This window comes from Branchiostoma lanceolatum, chromosome 7 (assembly GCF_035083965.1).
Source record: "Branchiostoma lanceolatum isolate klBraLanc5 chromosome 7, klBraLanc5.hap2, whole genome shotgun sequence".
Lineage (NCBI taxonomy): Eukaryota > Metazoa > Chordata > Leptocardii > Amphioxiformes > Branchiostomatidae > Branchiostoma > Branchiostoma lanceolatum.
The window spans coordinates 8,538,704-8,554,809 of record NC_089728.1 but is presented as its reverse complement, the minus strand read 5'-3'; the positions used below and the strand labels follow the sequence as shown (position 1 = coordinate 8,554,809).

Here is a 16,106-nt window from a genome sequence, read left to right as displayed (position 1 = left end):
GAACAGGGTCTTAACTACTGCTTCAGTAGTCACCCAATTCAGATTGGATTTTCAATCTTGTTTTCCCTTGAAGGATAACCCTATGGCACTGTGGTCCTACCATGCTTGAAGACCCCAATAAGGAGTGACTTGTCTGCCTCCTCGTCCCACCAGTCGATGGGGGGCTCCCCCTCAGGGATGGGCACCTGGATGTCCAGACTGGTGTGGTTGGTACCGCCCCAGATGGCCGCGGAAAACTCCCCAATCACCTCCTGTTTCAGGTAGTACAGCATACGTACTCTCAGCAGCACTCTGGAGGGCAATCAGAAACATGTTATAACTGACTGCAAATTGATCCAAGCTAGTTATACATTTATCTGGCATGTCACATCACTTTCTTTGTTTTGCATAACAGGTAAACCGCTTTTTGGCGTAACACAACAGTTTTTGTACAATAAGAACAAGCTGCGTAAGACAGAAGTATTAAGGTTTTATCCACTCACACGGGGAAGAACTCCTACTTTTTCTATAAGTATGGTGGGTTCTTTAACGTGCTCAAGGGACCCCTGGCTTTAAGATCCATTTGACAGAATGTCCCGCATCGAAAGTACTCATTTTCACCTGAGCAGAGTGAGGAAATGGGTGTCAGGTGCATTTCCCAAGATCACAAAATTGGGGTCTGCTAGGGATTCTAGAACCTTTGGACTCTAAGATCACCTTGAGTATCTATTACAGGTACTCACTTGTTACAGTGGTGTTGGAGATGCCTCTTGTAGCCAGGGTCCTGCAGCAGTTCCTCTGTGTTGATCTTCTGGGCCCACTCCATGTCCACGGCTGGCAGGGACTTATTGTCCTTCTTCTTCTTACCTTTCCGTCCACGCGGCACAGGGGCTGACAGACCTGAACAAGATAACGTTGAACAACAGTTGTCAGAGTTTAGCAACTACAGAACGTTGAAGATCTACTTTGACACAATTTCTACCGCAGAAAAAGTTTTAAAAAGGTTTTCCCTGTAGCCTGGTACAAAGGTCCTCGGTTACAGTGACATTCAGAATTTAGATCAAATGTTACAGTATCGTGTACCTAAGTGGTTTTTGTAGCTCTTGACAGCACCGTCCACTGGAGGGGCGATCAGGTCCCAGATGAAGGCCTTGATCTTCTCATCACCCTTGTAGTGCTGCAGACAGTACATCAGCTGCATGGAAAGGTGAGAATTTTATAAGGGTAACACATACGGACACCAATCTAGTTTTATCAAGCTCTTTGAAGTCCTAAGAAATTGAAAGAAGTCAAGTAAGATTGTATTTTAACAAAAATCTTTTACAGCAAACCTCTAAAAACTACCATCCATTTTAACATCTATAGTCATAACAAAAACGGCTAAGTAAACTTACCATGGTCCTTGCTATGGACTCCACCTCCTGCTCTGACAGGTTTCTCTTGAATCTTCCAGTACGGAGGATGTCAGACCACCTGCCCCATCTGTAAATAACAACATACAAATGTATTAAAACCTTGAATCCCTGGAATTTGAGATAGTGGGTTGAATTCTATATTTTTGCATATCAGGCATATGTTTTGCCCATTTTCTAACCTTCCAGTCTAGAACAGGAAATGTTTCAAGCCCAACTGCAAAACCTTGTCCTGTCAACATGATTTATGTTCAGTTCAGTTCAGTTACAGAAAGCAGTTCTTACCCATAGACCAGCAGATTCTTCTCCACCCTGAAGCACTCCACTCTACTCCAGCCACTGCTGTGTCCTGATCTTGTGGATGACTTGCCCTTGTCCTTCTTTCCCTTCTTCCCTTTCCCACCGCCCTCCGACTCAGCATCAGACTCGAGGGTGTCAGAGTCGCTGAAGTCCAACATCTCGTCAGTCGCACTGGTGGCATACCGCTTCGTCTGCTTCCGCACACGAGGCATCTCGATGATCCTGTCATCCTGTCACAGAAAAAAATGTCAGCCATTTTCTAAAGTCAGCCTTTTTTTGTCATGAAGAGCCACCTAGCACCTGCACAGCAAACTGCAGGGCCATTCATGTTTAACAGATCTTCAAATTACAATCTATTAATCTTTATCAAATCTTACTGGTACACTGTACATGTATAATACTTTCATCACCATCAAATGTTTTCTTTTGAACCAAATATTTAAGCTGTATAAAAATACAATGTAAAGATCAAACACTGTTACAAATGCCAAAGAAAGGGGCGTAATAGAAGAGGAACCAATGAAATACCCTGTTTAACTCCTCCATGTCCAAGTCTGCTTTTTTGGCCCACTTCTTCCAGAAGTCAGGGTCATCAATGTTGATGTCTGTACGGTTTTCACGCGACACAAAACTGGCCTGCAAGAAGGGGATCAAATGTGTATTAACCCTAAATACAGCAAACACTTCTATTAAGCTTCAATCAAATCAAAATGGGATGAAGCAATTATCTGGAAAGATGCACTGTTGAATAGAGAGGAATCACATGAACATCGGAGTGAACTGTACCTTGGCAAACGTTGAGCCCTTGCCCTCACTCTCAATGGTGATGACTTGAGTTCTCCTCTGTAAGATCTGCTCAATGTCCTCCTCACAGAACTTGTCAGAATCGCCTTCCTCCATGAGGGCTCCATACGCACCCTTCCTCAGCAGCTCTTCAATGTCCTTTTTGGAGAGCTGCTGTTTTTCCTGTAATAATAATCATTGCAGTTTATATTCTATCCTAAAATATACTTGAACTTATTGCAAACTAACAACTGTCTGTCAACAGAAAAAATTTGTTCACAACAGAACAGGCCCTCTGCATGAGATGACGTCAAAGGAAAAACATGAAACAAGACATTACCTGTGTCTCCCTGGCCCCTGAAACATTGTCCCTCATGCTCTGGAGCACAGCCTTGTCCAGTCCCAGCTTCAGACTGGCTCGGTCGAACATGTCCCTCTCATACGTGGCCCTGGTCAGCAACCTGTACACCTTGACTGACTTGGACTGCCCGATACGATGACACCTGGCTTGAGCCTGCCACGGACACAATGTGTGTAGTTTATGTTATGACACAAGCACATGCATTTTTACATTATGTTCGTGGTTTACATTGAATTTTGCAACTTAAACCACAGGAGGAAATGCAAATATTTCACGTTGAAAGTGATGTACTGAAGGATGTAAAAATCATGCCTTTCAACAAACCATAACTGTTACTGGCATTGGGAGACACTCTAGGAGAAAGGCATATGGTTCTTACAGTATCATTTATCATTACTCCGGTGAATGAGGAAGTTACAATACATGTCTTTTCTCATACCTGGAGATCATTCTGTGGGTTCCAGTCAGAGTCGAAGATGATGACAGTGTCTGCTGCCGTCAGGTTGATCCCCAGACCACCAGCTCGTGTACACAGCAAGAACACAAACCTGTCGGAGTCTGTGAAACACAAAAGACGAATTCAGGTACACCATTCAGATTTTCACATTATAGCCGAACAGCAAGGAAGCCATGAAAACTATCTATATTTTAAGCCTTGAAGGGAACTTTGGTGGCACCAAGGACTACTTAACAGGGAATTCTGATTACTGTAAATCTTGAAATGTTTGCAGTAGTTTTCTTTTCCCTTTTTTTTCAGTGTCTTCTCAACTGCAAATACAAAGACATTGCGAATAAGGATTTCCAAGATTGCTTCAAATGCCAACATAAAACACCGCAAAGACCTCCTTTCTCCTCTTACTGCAAAAGTAAGTCCCAAGAAAATAGATAAATCTCGAATAGTAAATTGATCTGTGCTGCAGCTTTCCACATGACTGACCTGGCTTGCTGAACCTGTCGATGGCGGCCTGTCGCAGGTTCCCCCTGACGCGCCCGTCAATCCGTTCGTAAGGGTACACGTTCTGTACCAGGTAGTCTTCCAGGATGTCCAGACAGCGAACCATCTGGGAAAATATCAGGACCTGGACAGAGGAGGAAGACAGATCAATCAACAAACCTGAAAGTATGCTGGATAAGTACATGATCAAAAGGTTTGTGTGCCACTATAACTCAGAATGTTATCGTGATTGATTCTTAATACCAGGCATTGTCAAAGCTTGCTGGCCTCTATATACATGTGCCAAAGATAAATGTTGTTTTTATTTTGTACATACCATCAGAGAAATGAACACCTTAGACAGTAGAAACACACTTTATGTAATTAAGTTAGGAAAGTACTCTACTGCCCACCTTATGTCCACCTGCCCTGAGTTTAGGTAGCAGCTTGTCTATCAGCACAAGTTTTCCTGAAGCCTGCACCATGCTCTCGAGGTATTTTCCATGGCTTTCACCATGCTGGTCCTTGTATTCTCCCAGAATCTTCTCTTCAGCTCCTGTGTCAAAGGCACAGAATCTTCTTTTAGAAATGTTGTATGCTGCAATAACCTAAAAATTTTAATGCATTTTGATAAATCTACAGCATTGATAAATTCATTGCATGACTTGACGGTTATCCACTCACTCTCTCACAATCCAGTTTATCCCAGTAAATATATTTTCTTTCCTAATGCCATTACTGTAACTAGGATAATGTGGTTGTGTAGTACTGTGTTGTGATTGGATAAGAGCTAATAAGTGTACCGACCCTTAATGAGGTAGGGGTGATTGCAGCATTTGCGCAGTTCCATCATGGTGTTCATGAGGTTGGGTACGTTGGAGGAGGAGCCGCAGCCCTTGGCCAGGAAGGTGAAGTTTCTCTCCAGGATGGCACGGTAGTACTTCTTCTGGATGTTAGTCAACTCCACCTGTGGACAGCAACAGCATAAGTACTCGCTTAGCTCAAATACCTAACAAATCAGGGACAAAATGTATCTAACCATTGTTATCACAAGAGCTTTGCAATATCCAATGCAACCTCCAACAAAACAGCCTCATAATATTCACTACTTGAGGAATGTTACTGGTACCTCTGAAGTTATTCCTTACAGCAAGAAACATAAATAGAAGTAAACACAAATCATGCAGCAGAAAAGTACTCAATTCATTAGCTGCCACTCTGGCTAAAGAGTACGCCACAAGTCTACTAGTCATACCGTTAATTCCTGTGCATCTTACCTCAATGATTGTCTCCTCCTTGGGAGCCAGATTCTTTTCCACATCCTCCTTCAGACGTCTCAACATCATGGGTTTCAGGAGGGCCTGCAACTTGGACACCTGAACAAAATGGTAGACATGTCAAGCCAGTCATCCTTCCTTTTCTGATGTAAGGTTCTGAGCTATTTCTGTCATGTTTCGTCCATATGTCTTTTGTCTTCAAGGCCATATGATTACTGTGAATCCATTTAATATTGGGGTTGGTAATTTTAGTGGTTTGGGGGAATAGGAGTAGTTCAAGACATTTAATTCTAACGGTTGGAACAAACATCACAGTCTCAAATGTTAGTAATCAAATATATGCCATTACGAAATTTTAGCAGTTGTCTAATGACTGTTAAAGTAACTAAAATCAACTTACCGTTAACAAATCAAGAATTCCAGTATATCATGCACATCAATAGAGGAAAGCTTAGAAGTAAATCTTTGCCCTACGAGCTAACTGACCTGGTCTTCAGTCTTAAGGTCTCCAAACTCAGACAAGAAGTCTGCTTCTGAGTCAAACTGCTCTGGTTCCAGGAAGTTGAGCAGACTGAAGAGTTCCTCCACATTGTTCTGTAAGGGGGTGCCGGTCAGCAACACCCTGTGTTCCTGGAGTGAGGAACAAACAGTTGTACTATGAGACAATGGCTTTGTGCTACTACATGTAGGAAAGTTACAATTCTTATTCTTGCTTTCATATTACGAGCTAACAGACAATTCCTTCAACTTTGGTCCCTCTACACAACTGAAATATTTCATGGTCTTTACACTAATAAGCCTGTACTTTTCACTACAGAGAATTGTTATACCTTAAGAAATCATTGTAAAGAAAATTCCTTCATTTGATCACCTTACAGATATATGTCAAAACGACTCACCAAGTCAAGAATATTGAGTCCCTCCAGCAGTTTGCAGTTCCTGTTCTTGAGTCGGTGGGCCTCATCAATGATGACTGCCCTCCATGGGATCTCACGCAGCTCCAGACAGTCCGCTGGAAAGTTTGTATGATTAGGACTGTAGCTTCTAACCTCACTCAAGTTTACGACATTCCCAGGACTTTCACTGAGAGCATACACTTGGATTGCTTTCACTGAGAGCATACAACTAACACTTGAATATATCATCCTTTGCATATCAAGTCAACTTATGCCTTTTCCTACTAAAAAATAAACATGCATTTTCTTGGATTATAAGGAAACCTTAAGCCTTGTACAACTTGTTCCATACAGCATTTACAAAAATGTTGTAGATGAAAGCCATAGCATTTTCTATTTCTAAGTCAGGTATCTTTAGGGCTACCCTGTTATGTGTCTGCAGTTCTTTTCATGGATGCCAGGAGGCTCTTCTGAACAACACAAATGACATGGGGGAGTCAAAGGGTCACAAAAAACAAATGCACTTGAATACAAAATAGTATACTTACAGATGATAACCTCATATGTTGTGATGAGTGACTGGAACTTGTAGCATCCTGGTATAATATTGCCCTGAAAAAAAATAATAAATTCAGAATTTACTTGACTTAACTGATGATGCTACAAAAAAAGGTGTTGAAACAAAGAATTACACAATAGACATTAAACTGTAAAATTTTGTAGATATCTTACCAGCTCATCCCTATGGAACATCTCATAACGGTGGATCATCTGCCTGCTAGCAGAGCTGGAAGGGGAAAACAGAGGATCCATGTATTCTGCATCACACAGCCAAATTATAGCCAGGGTGCCATCCTAGTTAGTTTACCAAGGCTCCCATACTCGAGAGTAGGGGAGCCCCGCATTAAACTGACCAAGGCAAGCCAAATTTAACCCTCCCTGTAAAAAATACTTGACATTTTCTTTAACGTCTATCATTCCTAGGCCTAGGAAGAAAAACATTGTGTTTCAGGCTACCTGACTGACCCCAGCCAAGCCTTATCTTTTTAGCGGACATAAAATTTTTGATCTGACAGCTGAGTGGTGAAATTCAAAAGAAAGTTCTAAGTAGCCTTGAAAATTTTCTTATATACTTTCTGTATTTCACAGTCTGCAGATTAAGGCTTTGAACAATTAGTTGATGTAAGGATATGAAGTTAAAGTTGTACTTCTTTGTTGATATCATTGATATTCATGTTTGACGTAACATGTAGAGACAAACCTAACATTGCTTTTTAGGACTAGTCTTACCTTCCATGATACACCACTACGTTGATGTTCGTCCATGTCTCAAACTCCCGCTGCCAGTTTCCAATGGTGGAGAGTGGGGCAATGATGAGGAAGGGTCCCAGGATGCCTTGCTCCTGGATTGCCTTCAGGAAAGTGATAGACTGGACTGTCTTCCCCAGACCCATCTCATCAGCAAGTATACAGTTACGCCTAGTATAGGAAACAAGGAAAGGTTCAAGTATTTTATGGGCCAAAAATTAATTTGAAGTGTAATATAGGACAGCAATGCTACACACTCAAAAAATAATATCTGTAACTGTGCAGAGAAGTGTGCTTATTATTGGTCTTTCCAAAAACACCTTACATTGTAATGAAACTTTCTCTGCAGCACAAAAATGAACCATTAAAAAATTTATCCTGGTTTTCCAGCTTTTCAACTTCTAGCAATTCAAAATAATTACTGTCAAACTGGTCACATGAAACAAGTGGACACAACAGATGGACATCAGCATAGAACAATCCTACTGCTACACTGAGAATGGAGTGAGAAGCTGATTGTAAGTCTAATCTGTGATGTCTGGTAGGGCCTCACCTGTTGTACCAGTTGAAGAGGAGCCAGTTGACACCCTCCATCTGGTACTCCCGAAGCTTGTTGTCATTCTTGTAGGTCACGTTCGGATCCAGCTGATGCCACGCCTCCTGCTCGGGTCGAGGTTTAGGCTGGCAACAGACAAGAAAGGAATCTCAATGCAAGAAACAACGCTCATCTATTCCTGTTTAACGCTGAGAACAATTATCACGCTGCAGTGTTAAGAAAGCCAAACAGTGTTTACTTTAGCAGTGGTTCTATTTCGCGGTAGGAGGGAAAAGGAGCTTTTAGCTGCGTTTTATTAAGTCCACAGTTGAAACAATGCTATAGTTCAAGAGTACATTGGAAACATATATTCACGGTGTCAGTGTCATATTTGCAGTGGAAAAGTTCCAAGATTTTCCTATCCTTGCTGAGTACGGCACAAAATAAAATAATAGTGAAAAATTGACAGCTTGAGCATCAATTATTCCGACAAGTCAAACTCACACTCATCATTACAGGCACCATTATAACTAAGCATGCCGACACAACTGTCAAATATAGCAATTAGGAAATACCCCAGGTAATTCCAAGCACACCATTAACTACTGTATTATGAGCACCAAACTGTGAAAAGTGATGGTGGCCTGCCTCTCCAATAGGCAATATGCCAGTGCAACTTTCTTAATCATACATGTGAAGATAAAGAGCAATACTCTAGTTCCATACTGCTCTCCATTATCCCTTCACCCATAATGCACAATGTAGCCTGAAACTAGCTAATCTTGTCCACTGATTGAAGAAAACAAACCATTTCAATATTGGAACTAAAGTTCAATTTTCAGACATGCCACAACACTTCACAATGACAAGTGTCTTTTTTGCTGAAGGCCAATCCTTTTACCTTTTTTAAATGTGAATCTATGAAGAGGCACATGCATTAGGGGCATTAATGATGTACCAATGAATGTGACCATCAGTCTTGAAGAGCTCTCCCCTGCACACATTAGCTTCAAGTACGCTGATGGACCCCTTACCTCCCGATCCTCTGGTTCTGGAGGCTGTTTGAAGTAGTGGTACTGCTCTAATTTGCTGGTATCAATGTCCTCCTCCAGTTCCCAGGTACTATCCTCGTAAGGCAGCTGCTGCCACTTCACCAAGTAGTGTGTCACCGGCTGGGGGAGATTTCATAGAGGAATGGAAGTTTCAGATAGATCAAAACCTGGTGTTGCTTAAACTTTGACCCTCCCACACCTTGGTTGGTAGCTGCACAGTTTAAAGATAACTCGTCACCAAACAAAACAAAATGTTTAAGAGAATCATGTACTTTAGAAGTACTAAGAGAGCTTACCTGCCCATTGTTGGGGTCTGTTTGGGTTGAAATGTCCAACACTCTGTCTACTTCCACATAGTCAGGGTTGAACGGTTCGTCATCAAACTAAGGAAAACACAAAACATAAACATGAACAAAGAGATCTTTCTGTTAAGTCTAAGTATATATAAAATTTCTACTGCATCTATTTGCACAATTTCACTTGAGTGCAAGAAGCTGCAGAGAAAAAAACCCTCTTACCTGATCAAACACATTTACAGTGGCCCGCTTGGCCCAGAAGCGCTTGAGTTTCTGGTGAATCCTCTTGTCCTTCTCCAGTTCTTCCACTGTCTTCCACTCGCAATGCAGATATGAACTACAGAGGGAAGGCAGTCATATAAACATGTTAGTACATCACATATTGTAAAAGAACAACAGGATGTCGATAGACTTATACAAAGGGTTTATTGTGGAAATTTGCACATAAGGAAAGATATAAAAAAATCACTTACAAATTCTTGTACTTCACATAGTACTGTTCTATCCCTTGATTTTGTGCTTCATCAGTGGAGTGCTGTAGAAAGGAAAATATACAGTTAATAATATGCAGGATGATTATGAATATTTGGAGCCATCTTCTTCATTCTACATTGTATTTACAATTTTATCATTGTCGCATCTGGAGCATAAGTTTACATTTTGGAACCCTATTGTGTCAAAACCCTTTCTTACAACTTTCCTTTCTGTAGCTTTCCTCAAAGGCCCATTCTCTTTGCCCAGTTTTATTTGAAATAAGTTTCTTATCTGCCACAACACACACGTTTGTGGCACTGACTATAAGCAAAAGACGACAACTAATTTGCTGGAAGTCTTTCAAACAGTGACATTTATTTGTCAGAAATATCCAAGTCACCATATCTGTAACAGCATCTGAAACAAAATAGCCCTGAGCCACCAGTTGCAGATAAATGATTGACAGCCCTTGTACACACAATCCTTCTAACCTTGACATTCTAACAAGTGCGACCCTGACACCTACTTCCTTCCTCTGGCAGGTCACAGTGAGGCTGTGCAGGTGGGTTTTGTTAACCACAACAAGGTACTCAAAATTCATTTACTTTCCTGGTGGTTTTATTTTGTGGTGGGAGGGAAAAGGAGCTTTTGGTAGATTCTTAAATTTACGGTTCGATAAATTGTATTGTACAGTAGGGAGACACATACAAGATAGACATATCCGCAGTGTCATGAATTTGCTATAGAGAGGTCACTGTAAATTACACCATTGCAATTTTCAGAAATGGAACTTAACACATGCACTGAGAAACCATTTAACTATAGACCCCCCCCCTCTGTAAGATCATTTGTAACAATTGCAAAAATTGGAAGCTATGGGCAGTAGAAAGGTAAGTACCCTTGGAGACCAGGAACAGAACACCATTAAAGGTTTTCCTAGAATAGTAGCTTGGAATAGATGAAAGAGAAGGCAAGACATTGGTATTCAATACATGATCACACTGAAGAGAAGTGATTAAGCTATAGACTGACCTCATTTTTGTTAACCCCCCTGTAGGACAGGATCTTCTCCACAATGACAGCATCATCCTCATTAGGATTTTCCTAAGGGAGAACAACAGCAAAAAAATGAAACATGCTCTCTTGTACCTGATGTTATGGCTTCAGTACTGCACCAACTCTCTGAAACATCAAGAGAAAGAGTGTCCTTCTATGGAAGCACTCATTTCTAAAGCTCTATCCTCACTTTCATTTTATGTCCTTCCATACCTTACAAATTATCCCTACGTTCCCTCCAATATGTCTCTTATTCAACCTGAGGCCAATATGCTTTGGTCACTAAAGCTTAGGATGTACACAATTCAACAACAAACTTAATCATGGCTCAGTCAGTCCCAGTACTATCTTCTGTAGAACATGTATCAGTAACAACGAATATGTCAATACTGCAATCTAGATAGAAGATGAACAGCATTTTGAAGTAGAATGTAGTTTATACAACAGAGAAAGTGCTGATACAACCTTTGTTTCCCTACTTCATACACCTATAGTAAGTAATACAGACTAATTCATATTTCTAACGAGTTTGAACAAAACATTTCCACCATCACAGAGAAGCGAGAAGTCAAATTTACTTAGAACAACATTCTTGTGCTAGCTTGACAATGTATATTTGTGTCTGTAAACTATTCCTTTGTTGTGACCTGTTCCTAAGTCAATGGGTATGATAAAGTGTGAAAGTCAACACTCACGTTCCTTACCACATAGAATGGTATGGGCTGCTGGAAGGTGACGTCCCCTCCTCCTGACACAACATCCACAACTGTCTCCTCTTCATCACCCGACAGATGGAAATCATCGATGTAGGTCTTTCGCTTCACGTTCCGCGTCGAGCGCCGCTTCTGAGGGGATCGGGCACAACAAAGAATTGGAGAGCGCATTTGATGCAGAAAATTAGGCCGCTTCCTGGTAGCTAAGGGGATATAGCTCTTACAGCATTATCGGAGTACCAATCGATTGATCCAAGTTTTAGCACCCCAGGCCAATTAGATCTGGGGCTTTACCAATGTAGCAAAAAGATAACTGATCATACCACAGATATCTTTAATTGTCCATAAGTGGATTTCTATTGCTGTCTGAACTGCCGAATCAATACATGCCAGAGGAATGGCAATTATGAAGGGCAATAGTGTTGCACTTCCCATCTAGTTGGATGGTGAAAGTACCCCGATAATGGTGTAGAAGTATTTTACTGGATATGGTACATCTCACAAGTAACATATACCATAAACTTTTACAACTGGAAAACCACCTTGGGTCTCAGCAGACATCTCGCCTCCAAGCAAGAACTAGGATTTATGTTATCTTGAAAGTATTGTATTGAATCAAATGTTACTGGGTTTGATTTTTGTTTTCTTTGTTGTTCAACAATGCTGCATGTTTCTACCCTTACCTCCACCAGACTATCCTCGGCGCTGGGGGAAGGCGGAGGCGTCGCGTCCAGGTCCGATCCATCCGAGTCATCCTTTCTTTTTCGCTTCTTGCCCTTGAATAATGTGGCTGGAGGCCTGAGGACAAAGGGCAAGACAGTTCATCAAGTCACCTGCCAATATCGGCCACCCCAAAATTTGCTGAGACCACAAAACACACTGATGGCTCATGGCAATGTGCAGGCCCACACCATCAGCCATCTGGCCTGATGGGCCTATTTGGCAACTCAAATCCCTGCACCTTAATCTTTCCCCAGCCTCTTATTACACTTCAAGAGACTTTAACTAATACTTACAGTACCATCAATAATACAGGAGGTTAATAACACAATAAAATAACTGGGACAATGTGTGAAATGTAGCACAGTGTTTAACCTTCTCTGCTTCGAAAGATCAGGTACTAGTCCATCTGTAAAATAGTTGCTCTTGGAGGTATGTTACGATCTGAATTCATTTCACACCTACCTCGCCCCGAAGAAAACCAATAACACTAAAACATACCATAAGGAACTGGACCCCAATTCCCCCGCCGCCCATCGGCGGAATTACCGAGGGCTGAGCAACATTTAATGCCTTTCATTTCTGCGGCCGAATCCTGTTGTGTCAGCAGTGCACACTCATTGACACTTCCAATTGTTCCAGCGGGCCACCATCCAAGCTGGTCCCTCTCTAATGTAAAATTTATCACAGCAATATTGAGCCATACAGCAATTATTGATTCTGGCCCCACCAGGAGAGATATCCTGCCAGATCCATTTAGAGCCCTGACAGGCCGAGAAAGGAAAACAGTGTAATGGCTCTATCTGCACAACTACCACTCATTTCGCACACCCGAGCTTCCCATCACACACCATGAGATGGATGGCAATGCCGACACTTCTTAAAAGCGTTGGTGGGGCCGCAATTAAGGACAAGTAGTCACGGGAGTGATGGCTTTCCTCCTCTACCATCTATCAGGGATCTTGGGTGGCAGATTTAAGCTCCTGGCCAGCTGCTTTACAAGCCCCGACGGGAGTTACAGGGCCTGATCCCTGCCATCCACCACTTCACAAAGCTGCTGGAATTCTAGGTCAACAGTTACAAGTGACAAATGTAGCCAAATGACTGCAATATTTCATATGCGCACACCATGTGGCATTTTTGCAAGCCAGCAATTATGGAATACTCAGGGGCTTTTCTGCTGCAAGGGTGTATGATCCTATGCTGGGCAAGATGATAAAATACTTTTTAACGGCCACTCAGTAACATAACTTATTCTTATCTAACAGCCAAACTTGATTTGGCTATGAAAAATCCTTATCTCAGTGATTCATGACCACAATTTCCACACAAGGACTGCGGAAGGTTCCAAACATTAACTCGCAGATGTAGCGAATGCATCATAATAATCTACCATGAAATAGATTCTGTCACAATGATAATCAAATTATAAATAAAGAGGTTAGAAGGAGGCACTCTGTCATATCAGGACACAGATTACTACAGGCTCTATGACAACTGTGCACAAACCGCCAGTCATAAAACTGGTAATAAAAGCAATAACAGACTTTGTCTCAAGGAAAGGCAGTTAATTGTATTATCTTATCCATTTATACATACATCATATTTTCACAGGTAGATAAAGGCTTGCTATGACAATTACACTTTCCATCAGTCTCACTTTACTCCTGTGGAAACCACCTGTTTGGTATTTTCAGTTCTGTGACTTCTTGACATTAGCCGCTGACCTACATTCCACAAGAAAAATTCACTTCTGACAGAACTTGGACATCCAATAAGCCCGGCATCTTTCCTGTGCTTAACACATTACCCAGGATCAATGGAATGCCAACATCGATAAATAACCTATGACCCCCTTCATAATTCACCTGTCTCACTAGCAACTCATCACTGTTTCCTTTGGGCATGTTTTGAAACAAACTTCCTCTGAGCTTTCTTTCCTTCTTCCTATAATCCACTGTCTTCAAATTGCAGAAAATAGGAACATCAACAAATCTTCTGAAAGAGGCCATCCTTGAGGGAGACTATCTGTGAGTCTATTAATCTCCTATTATCAATTAGGTGGGAGCATCAAAGAATGACCTCAACACTTCTTCATGGTCGTAATGAATGAGAGTCAATGGGGTTAAACTCCACAGGGTCCCTGTTGGAGAGGATATCCTCTGTATCCATCTGTCTAGACCTTAGATGGGTGTGAGCTAAAGGGTACAGTTTTGAGATACGGAAGTGTTTTTCTTCTTCTTTTCAGTAAAACATTTTCTGTAGACATTTACAGATATCAAGCTGGATGAAAATAAATTCTATAAATCAGAGAGAATAGTGAAGTGCTCCCTAGATGATCTTTAGTGTTCACCTACTGAATTGGGCCGACAGGCAATACACAACATTTACTGGAAAACAGTAAGCAACTCATGAATATACACAAATGAGGAATATGAGTCACAGCTATTGACTGAACAGCCAAAGAAGTACATATATTATGGAGACATTTTTAACATGATCCAGGTTTCAAATTATGACTTCTTCAAACTACATCTGTATGGCCAACAAGTAATATTAAAATCTAGGTGTTACCAGTGATTTACATTTTATTCACAAACAAAAATACTTCCCTAGATAATGACAGATAGGTCTTTGGTGGTGATGCCAAATGATTATTTCTGATAATTTCCTATGATGGGACATGGGAGCATGGTATCAGAAGGGAAAATGTAGTAAAAAGTCAAATCATCAGGGCATGAAAAACCAGCCGTCAACAGATGGATGTCACCCTGGCCATTAACTCATGCCAAACATCTTTAAAATCACGACACAGGAAAGGTCATTTCTGTGAATTAAGTAGACAGAATGAGACCATGAATGTTTGCTGTTGCCATTTGCTATTTGGTCGTACATTCATATGTACATGGAAAAAAAGGTGGTCACAATCATTGAATCAAACTGAGTTTCAAGCACCCTTTCAAGAGGTTGGCTCATGAGCTGTCAATAACTGAATTACAAACATGACACTTGTCTAGACTGATGTTGCCTTTCTCCCATATACCTAATATTTCACACACAGTGCAAATATTTGCAAAAATGATTTTGAATGGCTTGGATTGTACTATAAATTATAACGCAGCAAACAACTTCTGTGACTTCTCATCTGTTTCAAAGTTCCATACCAGGTTAACTCATAGAATATGATGACATTCATGTGTTTCTACAGAAAGTACAAATAGTGAGCGATGCATCCAAGGAATGTGGCTGGCTGAAGTCAAGACACTACAGCTGATGGGTCACCTAAGGTCAGACTAGTGGGTGTGGATTTCAGGTTGACCCCCAGGGACAGCTGGAAATACTTGGGAGTAACACTGTAAATCAGCTTACTGTTGCACTACTACCATTTCGATGAGTCTTCTTGATCTTAAATCAAATAAATAACAACTAACATGTTCAGATTGACTGCAAGAAAGTCTGCTAACAGTGTCTATATAGAATCATTGGATGGAAAGTATAGACACAAGCTTAATGATAAATATCTGCTGACCAAAAAAGAGTCACTGTATGAATCAATCCAATGGTAACTTCTCAACTGGAGTTGCAAATCAAGAACTTCTCTTCTGTCCTTTTGTTTACATCACCAATTGTGACATACGATCACAATTTCCAATAAGAATTCCAATTTGTCCCAGAGGAAACCTTTACATTACCATAAATTCATCCTTATTCCAAACTGTTTCATAACATGGGCGGGGCATATTTGGTCTTCTTTCCTGGTTATACCCTGTCACCACATCTATTACATTTGCAGTAAATAATAAAGGTAACAAATACTACTGATAGTGCTGTTCTTACTGCTTTATATTGCACTGTCACCAGTTTAGGGCATATCAAGCTTCAGCGCATCTTCTGAGCTTGCAGCACCTGGACAATAGGCTGGACATCCATCCATCTTGTGTGCTGTGTCCTGCAGACACCTCCCCTCAGGTGATAACACACATTTGAATTCTCCTGTACACAAGGGGAGT

At 41.1% G+C, this 16,106-nt stretch overlaps 1 protein-coding gene across 3 annotated transcripts in view; it reads right to left on the bottom strand.

Moving 5' to 3' along the window:
* LOC136439021 (chromodomain-helicase-DNA-binding protein 8-like) overlaps positions 1-16,106 on the bottom strand; it is a 43,756-nt gene that overhangs the window by 12,092 nt on the left and 15,558 nt on the right. For 2 of the 3 annotated variants that reach the window (XM_066434123.1, XM_066434124.1), the window contains exons 4-29: positions 12,060-12,174; positions 11,359-11,508; positions 10,640-10,711; positions 9,607-9,668; positions 9,356-9,470; positions 9,134-9,220; positions 8,820-8,957; positions 7,804-7,931; positions 7,233-7,421; positions 6,675-6,729; positions 6,491-6,554; positions 5,946-6,058; positions 5,533-5,676; positions 5,047-5,145; positions 4,577-4,736; positions 4,183-4,325; positions 3,773-3,914; positions 3,275-3,393; positions 2,815-2,988; positions 2,478-2,657; positions 2,220-2,327; positions 1,677-1,921; positions 1,374-1,461; positions 1,063-1,174; positions 723-879; positions 101-291 (exon numbers count right to left, since the gene is read on the bottom strand). In XM_066434123.1, coding sequence (XP_066290220.1) covers positions 101-291; positions 723-879; positions 1,063-1,174; positions 1,374-1,461; positions 1,677-1,921; positions 2,220-2,327; positions 2,478-2,657; positions 2,815-2,988; positions 3,275-3,393; positions 3,773-3,914; positions 4,183-4,325; positions 4,577-4,736; positions 5,047-5,145; positions 5,533-5,676; positions 5,946-6,058; positions 6,491-6,554; positions 6,675-6,729; positions 7,233-7,421; positions 7,804-7,931; positions 8,820-8,957; positions 9,134-9,220; positions 9,356-9,470; positions 9,607-9,668; positions 10,640-10,711; positions 11,359-11,508; positions 12,060-12,174 — 3,350 coding nt within the window. The remainder of the gene's footprint in view (positions 1-100; positions 292-722; positions 880-1,062; positions 1,175-1,373; positions 1,462-1,676; positions 1,922-2,219; positions 2,328-2,477; positions 2,658-2,814; positions 2,989-3,274; positions 3,394-3,772; positions 3,915-4,182; positions 4,326-4,576; positions 4,737-5,046; positions 5,146-5,532; positions 5,677-5,945; positions 6,059-6,490; positions 6,555-6,674; positions 6,730-7,232; positions 7,422-7,803; positions 7,932-8,819; positions 8,958-9,133; positions 9,221-9,355; positions 9,471-9,606; positions 9,669-10,639; positions 10,712-11,358; positions 11,509-12,059; positions 12,175-16,106) is intronic. The other variant, XM_066434125.1, reaches the window with a different exon arrangement.